Source organism: Sphaerodactylus townsendi, linkage group LG06 (assembly GCF_021028975.2).
Source record: "Sphaerodactylus townsendi isolate TG3544 linkage group LG06, MPM_Stown_v2.3, whole genome shotgun sequence".
Classification (NCBI taxonomy): Eukaryota; Metazoa; Chordata; class Lepidosauria; order Squamata; family Sphaerodactylidae; genus Sphaerodactylus; species Sphaerodactylus townsendi.
Genome location: NC_059430.1, coordinates 87,401,749 through 87,416,659, shown reverse-complemented (window position 1 = coordinate 87,416,659; position 14,911 = coordinate 87,401,749). Strand labels below are relative to the sequence as shown.

General features: G+C 42.1%; 1 protein-coding gene across 1 annotated transcript in view; it reads right to left on the bottom strand.

The window, feature by feature from the left end:
- Positions 1-5,306: 5,306 nt before the first annotated feature.
- The window catches only part of SLC26A5 (solute carrier family 26 member 5), a 41,546-nt gene continuing 31,941 nt past the window's right edge, over positions 5,307-14,911 (bottom strand). The window contains exons 12-19 of the mRNA XM_048502030.1: positions 13,280-13,375; positions 12,073-12,179; positions 10,117-10,186; positions 9,690-9,782; positions 8,547-8,657; positions 7,526-7,732; positions 6,519-6,573; positions 5,307-6,431 (exon numbers count right to left, since the gene is read on the bottom strand). Coding sequence (XP_048357987.1) covers positions 6,256-6,431; positions 6,519-6,573; positions 7,526-7,732; positions 8,547-8,657; positions 9,690-9,782; positions 10,117-10,186; positions 12,073-12,179; positions 13,280-13,375 — 915 coding nt within the window. The 3' untranslated portion in view covers positions 5,307-6,255. The remainder of the gene's footprint in view (positions 6,432-6,518; positions 6,574-7,525; positions 7,733-8,546; positions 8,658-9,689; positions 9,783-10,116; positions 10,187-12,072; positions 12,180-13,279; positions 13,376-14,911) is intronic.

The following is a 14,911-nucleotide window of genomic DNA, read 5'->3' as shown; positions in this document are numbered from 1 at the left end:
GCCTTCTGTGGCCAGCTGTTCTTAACTTCCAAGATCTAGCTAGTCAGAGCCGTTCAGGAAGCTTCATTTCACCACTGGTTTAGACCAAACTGGGTTTTAATTCCTGTCTACTCCTACTAGCCAAATAAGGAAGAGGTAGTATGAGGACTGCTTTTGGTCATGCAGTAAGCCCACTCTGTGTGACCTACCTACCCTATGTTCCCCAGCCAATGGCAGCAGCTCTTTTTAACAGTAGAACCCCATTAGCTCCTGTTAACCAGTGACCCCCCCTACCATTATAGCAAAGGATAGCCACATAGAAAATAAACCCTACAAGCATGGAATTGGATGGTGCACCTTGGCAGGGAGTGGCTTGCTGAATGCCCCGGGTCTTTTCAGCTTGCTCATTTCAGCCTGAGCCACGGGCTAACACTAGGGTGCTGGCTGCAGGAAACTGATTCAGGGCTGATTGGCTGACAACTGGTACTGGGGCCAATTGCCCAAATGATGCCCCAGCTCAAGATACACCAAATACCCAGTTTTTTTTCACTGTGGTTCTAAAAGATCATTATCAAGTACTGGAAACATTCCCTTCTTCCTCTGCTATAGACAGAAGAAGCATTTTAAACATTTGGTGAGCCTTGACCAGATCTTCTGAAGACTCCGCTTATCCCACCATTATATACTTATCAAGGACAACAGATCCTTTCAAATGGGAAAAGGGAGATTATTTTATACAATTTGAGATGGGCAGCCCAATCCAGAGCCCTTGGCAGGCAGGGATAGCACCACTGGGCCACCCCCTCACCCCCAGAGGGCTTTCCGGGGTGCGGGGAGGGAGAGAAAAACAAACAAAAACCCCTGCTGCCAGAAAGCCCTCCATTGGGCCCAAAGGCCAGGGCACCACGCTCCTGGCCTCAAACCTCAGGTGAAAGCTGACTTAAGGTTGGCTCTCCCCTGGAACCACCTTCCAGCTTGGGAATGGTGGCTGCTTCTGGGGTCAGGCCCCACTGTGTCCGCAACTCCCAGGCTCCCTCCACTGGTTCCGCAGGTAAGTTCACCACCACTCCCCACCACTTGGATTGGGCTCTAAGCAACTACTGAAATCCCAGGGGCCTTTGGGATTTTCTGTACACAATTGGAACGCTCTGATTTTGGGGATCACTTCCAAGTTTATACTATCAGAATGTACAATGATGTATGTAAGAGAAGCTTCAGGAAATACAACCCTTGGTGTTTGCAGTAGCTGGTGTAAGGGAAAGGCTTAACATCAAGAACACACACACAAGCTTGAACAGCAGCAAATGTAAGGGTCTAATATCTGCATTTATTTCACATTTTTGCAAATTGACAATATTTGAAAAAAGTTAGCTACTAAAAACGCTGCACTGCAAATAGGCATTAGACAAAATATACTATAGATAAACTAAGACATACAAATACCAGTTCACATCTGTTATAAAATTGGCTTGGGTCCTCAGGAACAGTAGGTGTGAAGGAAGAACTTGGCAACAGTTCCTCATATCCTCCCTAAATGGAGCAGAACCTTAGGATCCAAGCCATCCTATGTTACTTGCCTGTGACGCATTTTGAAAAGTTCCAGAAATCTGTTGTAGCAATTCCTCTTATACTATGAAACAGGTAAATGCCCCCAACTCTGCATCAAGAGGTTTTAACTATATAACAGAAAATGCTAGCATGTGGGTAAGCTGAAAATAAACAGAATAACTCCCCTTTCCATCTTAAAAACCCAACACAGTACCCATTTTGATTTTGAAGCTGCAGCGGTTTGGAGTTACATCAAGAGTTATTTTATAAGGATGGTTCAAATTAATTGTTAATAGTGAAATTGTACAACAGGTTCTGAACTCAGACCTGAACAGCATGCTACTCTAGATCATCCCATTTGTAACACTAGTTCCCTTCATGTGTGGTGAAAAAAGCCAGCCTAATGCCACACCATTTTGTATTCTGGCAATGCATAGCAAGACTACAGTGTGTAGCTGGAAAACAGCTGCAGTCCAACAATACCAACAATACATCAGCCTTGCAAGAATGTTGGGAACTTGCATGATATTGCTTTTCATTGGAAGAGTTACACACACGCTTAGGTATCCTGTGACATTCACCAAAACATAAAAGTGCTTTACGTTCGCTAGCTCAACCTGGCTAATTTGCCACGCTCTCATTCCTGCAATGGGAAACAAAAGGAGGGGACTATTTTGAAATCCTCCTTTCCTCAGGGCTCCCATTAGCCATCTACTGTATATACTCGTGTATAAGCCAACAAAGCAAGACTCTGTCTTACAAACTTACTAGAGTTCTTTGCAGGTGTAAACAGGCATGTGGATAAGGGGGAACCAGTGGACATTGTCTACTTGGATTTCCAAAAGGCTTTTGACAAAGTTCCTCACCAGAGACTGTTGAGAAAACTCAGCAATGAAGGAATAAGAGGGGAAGACCTCCTATGGATCAAAAACTGGTTGAGGAACAGGAAACAAAGGGTGGGTATAAATGGGAAGTTCTCACAATGGAGGGATGTAGGGAGTGGTGTCCCCCAAGGATCCATTTTGGGACCAGTGTTCTTTAACCTATTCACAAATGACCTGGAAGCAGGGGTGGGTAGCGTGGTGGCCAAGTTTGCAGATGATACCAAATTATATAGGAGTGGTGAGAACCACAAAGGAATGCGAAGAGGTCCAAGTGGACCTTGATAAATTAGGTGAGTGGGCTAAGAAATGGCAAATGCAGTTCAATGTAGCAAAATGCAAAGTGATGCACATAGGGGCAAAAAATTCCAAACTTCACATACATGCTACAAGGGTCAGTGCTATCAGTCACAGACCAGGAAAGGGATTTGGGTGTCTTAGTTAATAGTTCCATGGGAATGTCAACTCAATGCATGGCAGCTGTGAAAAAGGCAAACTCTATGCTGGGGATAATTAGGAAAGGAGTTGATAATAAAACTGCAAGGATTGTCATGCCCTTATATAAAGCCGTGGTGCGACCGCACTTGGAGTACTGTGTTCAGTTCTGGTTGCCACATCTAAAAAAGGATATCGAAGAGATAGAAAAAGTGCAGAGAAGGGCAATGAGGATGATTGAAATGAGGATGATTGAAGGATTGGAGCACCTTCCTTATGAGGAGACGCAGCAGCGTTTGGGACTCTTTAGTTTGGAGAGGAGACGTCTGAGGGGGGATATGATTGAAATCTATAAAATTATGCATGGGGTAGAAAATGTTGACAGAGATAAATTTTTCTCTCTTTCTCACAATACTAGAACCAAGGGGCATTCATTGAAAATGCTGGGGGGAAGAATTAGGACTAATAAAAGGAAACACTTCTTTACGCAACTTGTGATTGGTGTTTGGAATCTGCTGCCACAGGAGGTGGTGATGGCCACTAACTTGGATAGCTTTAAAAAGGGTGTGGAGAAATGGCTCCCCCCCCCCCCCTTCCGTTTCCTTTTTCTTTCATCCTCTCCTTCTCCAACCAGGTACCAGAGATTTGGAGGACTTAGAAATCCCAGAGAAACATCAGGAAATGCTACCTGACCTAGGGGGAAATGATATCTTGACCCAGCCTGACCTGGTCAAAGGAGGGTGGGGTCTGGGATCTGGTAAATTGAGGGAAGAGAGCGGCGAGGTCTCTTGGCTCAGGTCTCTCTGGAGGGGAGCAGAGCTCTTGCCTGAACTGGGAAGGTGGCAGCCATTTTCTGGACTATGTGCTCAGCCAGGTAATGTGAGCTCTTTGCCAATGGCAACATTTTAAGCTTTAAGGACCTACCCTGCTTTCTACCATCTTTAGCCAGGGTATGTATTGAGTATTGATAGGAAAAGAGAGATTTTGCGTTTTATCTCCTTTTATTTTGTAACCCTTGCTAAATCTGGTGTGTGCTAAAACATATGGTAATCATTTTCTTTTTAATAAATACTTTTTTAAAACCTTAGCTGTGGAGGAAAGTTCTCTGTACCACTTATGCCCTACTGTCTTGGACACGCTATTTACAAAACAGGAGGTAGAGGAAGGCTGAGCAGCTTTTTCCTCTCCAGGATCTCCCAGTCTACCCTGTGGAGACCCAGGAGAGGGGAACCAAGGGGAAACTCGAGGCAGGGGCCTCGATGCAGTTGGAAAGGAAAGCTGGGAAATCCTGATCTTCCCCAGCAGGCAGTCCTCAAATGATCAGGTGGTGGCAGTAGCTGCCTGCAAAGAGAGAAAGTTAGCCCTCCCCAGGAAAAGTCGGTGGCACTCCTGAGGGGTGTGCAGAGAGGAGTGTGAAATAGGGCCTGCTGCAGCCAAAAAGCAAGCCCGTTTCGCCACAAAGGGCTTAGACAGATTTATGGAGGCGAAGTCGATCTATGGCTACCAATCTTGATCCTCCTTGATCTCAGATTGCAAATGCTTTAGCAGACCAGGTGCTTGGGAACAGCAGCAGCAGCAGAAGGCCATTGCTTTCACATCCTGCATGAGAGCTCCCAAAGGCACCTGGTGGGCCACTGCGATCAGCAGAATGCTGGACTAGATGGACTCTGGTCTGATCCAGCAGGCTAGTTCTTATGTTCTTATGACCCGCATATAAGTTGAGGCACCTAATTTTACCACAAAAAACTGGGAAAACTTATTGACTCACGTATAAGTCGAGGGTGGGAAATGCAGCAGCTACTGGTAAATTTCAAAAATAAAAATAGATACCAATAAAATTACATTGAAGCATCAGTCGGTTAAATGTTTTTGAATATTTATTTCAAAGAGAAACAGTAAACTAGCTCTGTAAGTGGAAAAGAGGGTCAACAAAAAAACAATATGTGGTACCCAACAATAACTTTAAAAGTACAAAAAGCTTTTTGTAAGGAAGGGTTTTAAACAATGGATCTTACAATAAAATTGGAATGAACATGCCTGCTCACTGTGACTCAAAACTACCCTGCTTTTTAAAAGAACCAACATTTCCAGGAGTATCTTTAGGAGACTTCCTCCTGATGATACCACCCCAGGTTTGGTGAAGTTTGGTTCAGGGGGTCCAAAATTATGGACCCTCAAAAAGAGTCCCCCATCTACTATTAGCTTCCATTGGAAACAATGTGGGATGAGAGCACGCACTTTGGGGATCCATAATTTTGGACCCCCTGAACCAAACATCACCAAACCTGGCTGGTAGCAGCAAGAGATTATCCTGATGATACCACCCAGGTTTAGTGAAGTTTGGTTCTGGGGATCCAAAGTTATGGACCCTCAAAAGGGTAGCTCCATCTATTATTAGCTCCCATTGGAAACAATGGGAGATGGGAGCACCCACTTTGGGGATCCATAACTTTGGACCCCCTGAACCAAACATCACCAAACTTGGCTGGTATCATCAGGAGTGTCACCTGATGATATCCTGAAATTTTGGTGCTGCTAGCTTAACAACTGCACCCCCTGGCGGCTGACAAAAATAAAAACCTTACAATATTTTTTGAATACAACTGACTCGTGTTTAAGTCAAGGGGGGCTTTTTCGGGACAAAAAATGTGCTGAAAAACTCGACTTATACATGAGTATATACGGTACTTGAACTTTAACACACCTTGTGTCTTTGCTGGTGCCCATACAATTTGCATCTCAGCAAGACTAGCAGCTGTCACTTGCTCATGTTTATCTTCTTTAAAACATTTCAAACGTCATTGTTCCCTTCGAATAAAGTCTGCTTCAGTGCAGTCATAGAACCTTAATGTATAGGAAAGTGATCCATCGTCTAATAAATATAGGTCACTGAGCAAAAACTTGATTCAGTTGAGAATGGCAATACACAAATGGAACAAAATAACATCGAACATTAAGACTTTTTCAGCAGCAGGAAGGTTCTTTTTTTAAAAAATTGCTATAAATATAATAGCATCTAGTTGGAAATTTTAAAAAAATGTTTAAACAATGCAACACCCAGGCATTTGGCAAGATAATGTCTTTTGGTAACAGTGGCAGATGGTCATCTGCCTCTTCAGTAACACACATTGCTTCCCCTCCCTGACATAGTGCAATATTTTTCACTTGTACATATATGAACAAAAAAAGAAACCAGAAAAAAATGCAGAAAAAAATCCTTGGTGGTTCAATTTTATTCAGATGTTCATAGCATAAAAATAATTTTGGAGTATTAAGGCTTGGAATTTCTCAGGCAGTTCCCTGGCAGAAAGTTGACCACCCTGCTGCCACCTCACATGCCCTGAGTAGACAGTCTGAAGCTCTACCATCTCTGCACACATACTGAGGTACCCATCCATGTGCCTCCATGAAATCAGTTCTGCTCCTGTAATTCAGGCATACAAGAGTCAGCATCTAAAGGCATCTGTGAGGCAGAGATGACTGTCAGTTGGCTGGTAAGTACAGCATCATGAATGCTGGGAAACAGCAAGTCTCTTTGGGTAGGCTTGTCAAAGAACTGCAGTCTAACAAGATTGTCCATAACAGACCCTGAAAGGGAAAAAAAAATACATTTATAACAGCATAATGAACAGGACAGAAACTGGAGCACTATCCACCTTAACAAAATAGGCTTACCGTTGCAGCCAGCTATATGCACAGAAATGCCAATGTTTTCATATTCTTTTATGATCTACAGCAGAGAGAAATTAACTTGAGGTTAATTTTCTGAGTCTAACAGCCCCCACAATCAGAACACAAGAAGAATAAGTCTTAAAAGCAACTGTTAAAAGAACATTTCTCTCCAGAATACTGTTTTTTCTTGCTATAAAAAAGTTCTCTGATGCTCCACAGCACAATGAATTTTGGAAAAAAGCTTTTGGATTTTGGGAATACCTGGACTCTGCAAAGAAAGGAAGAGAGAGACTGATGAAATGTTTAAGGCAATAATCTTCAACACTGCCTGCCAATGGGTTTCTTGGGGCCCATTTGATTCTCTGCCAAAGCAAAAAACCAGTCCTGGTTTGGTGAAGCTGATGGTGCAGAAGGAAACAGAAGACACCACCTTTAAGTCTGAAGGGAGTACCCATTTGGAAAAAGGTGCTAATTTTGTGACTGGTCCCAGAAAACCATGGCAGTCATATTGACACCCACTACCTTTTCTCAAAATTTCAAAAGCACCCACTGGTCCAAGATTGTATAGGACAATGTTCTAATGGTGAAAAGGTGAATTACTCGCTGGACTGATAAGCCCCCATCTGCAATACAATACTATCAACCGCATCTTTGCATAACAAGTTCTACCCAAACACTTACTGATTGGTTCCCCACCCTGGGACATGGACAATATATACCCCAAACATTCCCTTCTCTCTGGACACAGTGTGGAACAGACTTCCCTCTGTGATACACTTCTGCAGATGCCAGCCACAGATGCAGGCGAAACATTAGGAACAAGATCCACCAGACCACAGCCACACAGCCCGGAAAACCCACCACAACCAATGTTCTAATGCTTTGAGCTCTTCAACCTGGAATGTCATAGTCTGATAGAATTTCTCTTCTGTAAAAGCCCTAAAAGGCACAATTTTTTGTAATTGGTACCTTCAGTTTGGGGTGGGGATGGAATGACAGATGGTACGTACTGATTTTAAGGTTTTGACTCCAACTGAATCAACAAAGTTCACTGGTGAAAAATCCAAAATGATGGTATGCACATTGATCCCTGGCTTCATAAAATGTTCAAGTTCATCAGAAGAAGAGTTCTGTGTTGCAGCTTCCTTGGCTGAGAATCTTCCGTTGACTGACATTTCCTCCTTTGGCACTTCCTGTTTCTCTATATCATCACTAGTCTTTGAGGGATTAGAACAATATTAGATTTTAATATAGGCATTCTTTTAAAATCAGACTTCATTTCCATTTCTAGAGATTAATTTGTATCTAAAAAATAACTAGTTTCAGAAACAGGGTTGATCTATGTATAAATGACACTGGAGTTTAAAACTGATTCCAGTTAAAATATTTTTATACAGAGATTTGTCACGATGGTATTTCCTGATCTGAAATGTTCGATCCCTCCCAAACCTTTTGTTGATATTTTGGATCAATCCACTGATGATTCTGTGGAGTGTCTTTTCCTTCCAAGATCCACACAGTGAAATTATCACATGAAAGATGACACCCCTCCCATGTAGCACAACCCTTTTCTCACATGTGATTGAATATCATTGTGGAATGTGTAAGCTTGCATTTTCACAAGATAATGAATTCTCTTTCCACTCATGTTTGGCGAATTAGCCAACATTTTCTCCTTACTTCAAAGTAGATTTTCTACAGATCCCAGGTTTCCAAAAATGGGACCCTAACATAGGATCCTATATGTCTTATTTTTGAACTCCCAAAAGTTCACACTGGAATACTGTTAGTCTTTATGGTGCTGCCGGACTTCTGTTTTACCTTTGGATGCCTTCCTTGAACATCCACAGATTCATTAATCAAGACCACCAAATGCAACGGCACATACACAAGTTGTGACATCACCAACTTTATGCTGCCCTCTGAGGGATACAAAGTCTGGTAATCAAACCAAGATCTAATTTTGATAGCCATCTTGGGGTTAATTCTTGATTTCTTAACTGTAGCTAACAAGAAACATGCCACACTTACTAGTTCCAAGCCTACTTCCTTCTCACATTTATCCAGCTGCTTTAGTTCCTTGATGTGTCGTTTCTGGGATTTCTTCCTTGCAGCCAATACTGCACAGGGATCAACCCCAGTCTACCACAGAAAAAAAAGCAAGGTCAGACTAATCTCATCAAAAACTCACAAGCGCAAGGGTGGTCCTGGGTTAAATCTGTAAAACAACTGTTGATCTGCAAACAAAGCAAAATGTATCTCACATGCTTAGAGCTGCAACAAATGATCAAACACTTGAGTGATGCCCATATGGCTGGACTATTCTTCAGATGGTTGATGAGAAATATGTGGCCTAAGAAGCGTAGGATCCAGGGGTTGACTGGGAAACTAAAATAACTGATGAAAGTTGAGCCAAGTGGCCTTTAAGGGCCTGGAACCAGGTTGTAATGACAATGACAACCAGGCTAGGCTACCCCAGTCAATGATGCAGGCGAGGTCCCAGCCAAGCAGATCCTGTGGCTCTGCTAACACCTCAGGGGTCTCTTGATTGAGAACATAAGAAAGAGCCTGCTGGAACAGTCCAGAGTCCATCTAGTCCAGTGGTGGCGAACCTTTGGCACTCCAGATGTTATGGACTACAATTCCCATCAGCCCCTTCCAGCATGGCCAATTGGCCATGTTGGAAGGGGCTGATGGGAATTGTAGTCCATAACATCTGGAGTGCCAAAGGTTCGCCACCACGGATCTAGTCCATCACTCTGCTACTCGCAGTGGCCCACCAGGTGCCTTTGGGAGCTCTCATGCAGGATGTGAAAGCAATGGCCTTCTGCTGCTGCTGCTGTTCCCAAGCACCTGGTCTGCTAAGGCATTTGCAATCTGAGATCAAGGAGGATCAAGATTGGTAGCCATAGATCGACTTCGCCTCCATAAATCTGTCTAAGCCCTTTTTAAAGCTATCCAGGTTAGTGGCCATTACCACTTCCTGTGGCAGCATATTCCAAACACCAATCACGTGTTGTGTGAAGAAAGGTTACTTTTATTAGTCCTAATTCTTCGAAGCAATGTAATCCAGTGAGTGATAAACAGCACAAGTTTCCCTTTTAAACAAGTTGGCTCATTGCTACAATGTTTTAAATATATTTTCAGCAGCACAAAGGAATCCAGGTGGCTCACCTTTTTCTTCAGTGCACTGACATACAAGTCATTGTTGGCAAAATACAGTGAGGAGTTTGCCTGGAATATTTTGATTCCAGGGAATTCTTTCACCTAAGGAATGAAGTAGGAAAAAAATTAAGCATTCTGCTCATGGCGTGTATTGGTATTTTTGCCAAACCTATTTTTAACAGAACTTTCATGAGAGGCTCTAGCATCCCGGAATACATTGTGGATTGGACCTGAAAGAAATGCACGTGAAGGTCCCCGATTACTGTTTGACTGACACTAGATTTCCTTAGATGGGAAACGGATGATGAGGTGGAGGGGAAACAGATGATGAACCCCCCAAAATTGAACTCAACAACAGAATCTTTCAATTATCATCTCTAAAGAGCAACGATTATCTGCATTCTAAGAACTGTAAAGATATCTGATGCCAACCTACCTCTTCATACTCTTCCACATCACAGTAAATGTCTGTGTCAGGAATCTGGCCAAGGATTCTGTACTGTACACTGTAGACAAATATAAGCAAAAGTAATCATGGTACTGACAGACTGCATAAAAGTAATCTTTTACTCAGGAAATGACCTAGGGCATTATCTCTTTGGAAGGCCAACTCGTGACTGGGGCACGTTATCCAGATAGAATAGCCAATTCCCCAGATGGGGAAAAACCCTCAAGTACCCCAGTAAGCTGAGAAAGGAGAAAGATACAAGGCAGAAGGTATATAAGGAATTATTAGGCCACCAAGTAGGAAGCAACAGGCAGGAAGTAAGTCTGAGACAGGAGGTTCGCAGGGTTAGGGTTAGGGTCAGGGTTAGCAGGGTTAGGATGGCCAGAGGGTATAGGTCATGGGAGCTGAGGATAGAATAACTAACATTCTCCAGCTGAGGGAGTTTTTTCTGATAGCTCAGATGTTTTGAGGTGACATTTTAATTCTTGGAACTCATTTTTAAGATTCTTTTTTGCAATCTCACCCTTATTTCTCTGACTTTAATTTTTAAATTGAGAATTGCTTTTAAAAAATCCCTAAATTCAGCTGTAATTGACATACACTGTGAACTGCTCTGGGGACTTTTGAGCAGAATAGGATACCAATCAAATCTGTATTAAAACTAATCAAATAACTTAGGGAAGCAAATTAACTTCCACTCTCAGGACTTGCATCAGTTGTGTGCCTATCACAGTGTCTGAATATAGTAATCCAAACAGGTTGTTCAGCTTAAGGACAGTTTGTTCTGCAAAAGCCAGAGAAGCAAATAGCAAAGCAGAGCCTCTTCAACCATGAAATTCCATCTACTAACTGAAATTCCCACAACTACAAAGAGACAAAATTGCTTGAGTCTATGCAAAAGTGTACAGTACCATCAATGACTAAAGAAAAATGGCAGTTTTCACTATTAAGACAACTTGGCTCACATTGTCAAAGATGTTATTCAATCTGGGAATATCTGGAAGCTGGATCCTGGTAAATGGCAACATCCTTGTTGGCCTACACAAACTTATTCGAGATACTTCTGACAGTCAGACTTGCAACTCAGCTCACCTAAGACTGTTTGACTCCTTCCTTCCTTTCTTGGACCCGTGTAAGAAGTTTGCTATTACTGGAGGTTTTCTTAGATGCATCTGTTAAAAGGCATTCTAAGAAGAAAGAGGACCTTACTATTTCCTAGCTGCTGGCAGCATTGTGAACTTTTCTCTTTTTTAGGAATTAAAACTGGTTTTTCTGAACTCCAAAATGTCATTTTATAGATCATCTGGATTGTGACTCAGGCTACAAAAATGACCCTCGAAATGTTTCTCTAAACAGAAATCCAATTTGTTTGTAATGTTTCTGACCAATGCTAAACATTCAATTAGGCATTTGTTAAGCAGGTTTGAGAAAGATAGAAAGGAAAGAAATAAAAAAGAAAAGGAATAAAAGGAACATATTTTAAAACTAATTTAAAAAATTGTCAAGGAGGTTACTATAATGAATTATTGCCCTCCTTTGCATTTTGGTTAGTCTTATTCAGATATCCTTTCAAAGCCTGGCAGGCCTGTGCAAACATTTATTTTTCTAACAGTTATCCTTAACTACTCCAGCAAAGGACAGAATTTGATGGGAGATGTTCAGGTAACAGCTATTAATAACAAGCACAGCCAGTTACCTTGCCAGCCATATTGATCTCCCCCTCTTTTATTTCTAACCATCTTGTTTGAACTAGATAACTGTTATTGAATTGAGGGCTCTGTTTTAATAAATCAAAAGCTGACCTACAGGTAAATGTTACTGTAAATACACACATGTGCAGTTGGCTCAGAAGGGAGAGCTGACCCAGAAGGAAGAGATCCTTTCTTTTTTACTTCCCCCACCATAGCTTTCAAATGGGAACAGGAAAAAAAGAGTTTGCCTCACCTTTGTGTTCTGTACACAATGGTAACCAGTGCAAAACCTACAGCAGTAAGCAGACCGTAGTCCAGCCCCAAGAAAACCGAGGCTAGGAAAGCTACAATCCAGATAGCCTAAACATTAGAAAACCAAAACATCTAATGAGCTATTTACTGATCTCTACTTTTCCACAGGCCTAAAGAGAAGGGTAGTTAGGCTGAATCAAATACAGACAATAAGGACAACATGAAAGAGATGACTAGTGTCAGTACGGTCAGATTGAGGCATTTTCACATCTTGCTTCAAAAACAATAGTGGGGGTGGGGGGTGGGGTAATTCAGGCCTGAACAGTGACTGAACAGCTTTAAACCCTAGCATGAATTATGACTTACAATGCCGGCAAGTGAGTCTGTTTGCTTACCTCAAATCCAGATGCCTCAAGCCATCTTATTTTGCAAACATATTCATACAATATGCAACATGTATCTAACTGTTCATGTAAACAGCATCATGAGGAAAGTTTCTATACATTGTATTTTTGCTGTCTCTCTGTTTCTGAATTATTTACCTCCTCAAATAGCATTACAAAATAACAGGTTACCAACACAGTGGATATATGACTCCAATGTTATTTGGATGGCAGAAATGCTTGTCCTTCACCCCTTCTTAATTTCTTACAGCCAGCTTCCAAATGGCAAGAATGTTTTAAAAACTTGCCGCATCCTGGACTGAGGGGGTGGACAGAAAAAGGGTTTGTGAGGTGTTGCCTTACCCCCTTCTGTGCTCCTAAAATGCTTTAACCATACCTGTTGTTTTCCTGGTAATTTGCAATCAATTTCTCTGTTCTGCATTCAGACAAGGGTAGGCCTTACTTGGATCACCAAGTTCTTTCTCTGGCCACTGGGCAACTCACTCTCATTCAGAGAGAAAAGGACCCTTGGAGACCAGATGGGATACTGTTGCTTGCTAAGAATTACCAAGAGAAGGAAGAAAGCAAGTACTTTCTCCCACACAGGTATAGCCTTACAAATTCTATATATTGTCTCATGTATATTTTATACCTTCTCAGCCTCTTTATGCTACAAGTTTTGAGGTCTAGAACTCAGTTCTTTGGTTTGATTCTTCCAGACCTACTTCCTCTGTTTGAACAAAACATCATATCTTTGCACAAAATCAGCAGTTGCCATGCAAAAAAATAGTGAAGGCAAACTTTGATTGGCATGAACTCACTCACCAGTTCGATCTTGCTGGTTCTCCAGAAGTGAACAATATCTCCAAACTGTTTGAACATTCCTTTGAGATTGACCATTACAATGGCTGCAAGCACAGCCTAGAAAAACACAATGGGCAAACTTTGACTTTTAAAAGTGAGTTGCTGTGCAAATGTTATGTATACCAGCAAAGCAAGAGGTCCATTGCTAGGTGTGCTTTTATTTCACACATAACTACTAATTCAGGCACTCCTACTCTACACCCATTCCAGGAAAGAGGAACAACAGTGTTGACTTGCTAAATTCTACTTTCTAAAGCAGAGATTTGTGCCAGTTTACTGAAACAGCAGTACAATGGCCTGTCATCTTTAGTCAAGAACTTTGTTTCGTTCCAGTTTCTTTTTTGGCTTTCTTCATTTAAGCCAGTATTGACCCCTGGAATGTATATGTAAATAAACTTAACCTCTAGTTTCTTTGACATGTTCATTTCCAAGTCCTTGGCCAAATCTCTTGTGAAATTTTCCCTGTTCCTCCAAACTCCCAGTAACTAAGAAAATGGACTCCAGCCTGAAGGGCACACAGTACTGAAGAATAATCTCTCCTAGTATGTCCTCATGCAGATGGTGTGGTATTCTGGTTGCCATCATCTAGTTGTCCCTTACTTAAGATTAGCCACTTGGCATTCCTTCTGTAAAATATAACAAAACACCAATACCTCCTCCCCAAGGAAATGTCTGCAACTTAAACCCCTATTAAAAGCCATTGTAACTGAAATGTCCTGCCCATGCCTCTTAAGAGTTGTAACCTGCCTTGGGCATAGGGAAAGGAACACTGGCCTTTACTGTAAAGGTTCCGTCTACTCTGAAGAAGAGTGGGCATCTTAGCATGGGAAATTAATACCAGTTTAAGAGGCACGTCAGTTTCAAACAGCCTGCCCCCAGTGGTGGGTTCACCATACTCCTTAGTTCAGGTGCTCCCCAAGCTGCATAATAACTTCTCTGAGGATTCAGAGAGAAAATTATCACATGGCAAACATGTCAGGTAAATACTGCACAGCTCTGAACCAAAGAGACAGTAAGCAAGAAGTCAGGAACACCATTAGCAACGTAATAGAAATATGAATCTTGAGAGAGATGGGCATATAATCAGCCCAAATTGTTTTCTCCCTCACTTTCTTGGAGCAAGAAGAAACCCTCACAATAAGTGCCAGTGTCCCTCAATGTGCATGAGTGTGTGAATGATACCCACTGATATGTTTCTTGGTGATTGATTCCTTCTTCCCCAAAGCAAAGAGTCAGTCCTGACTATTCTCCAATTCACTGGAACATGCTTAAGAAGAGTCCAGGCGTGGGGGAGCACCCATTCAAAAACAGCTGCCTCTAGCATACGTGGTTCAGAGACTTCCAACATTAGTGACTGGTCTGTGCCCCTTGCATTGGCTGCATCTCTTATAGCAGCCATTTTGTTATGGTGCCCACTTAGTCTTCTCAAAATTTCTCATGTTTCCTTAGACTCAACAAGGTGGGGTACCATCAGTTGCAAAGCCAACCATGGCTTATCTTGATGTCTGAATACCGTGAAAATAAGGCATGAGCCACTAAAGAGACTTAGTGCCAGCTGCCAGAAAAGAAATAAGACCAGGGCACCTTCACTCC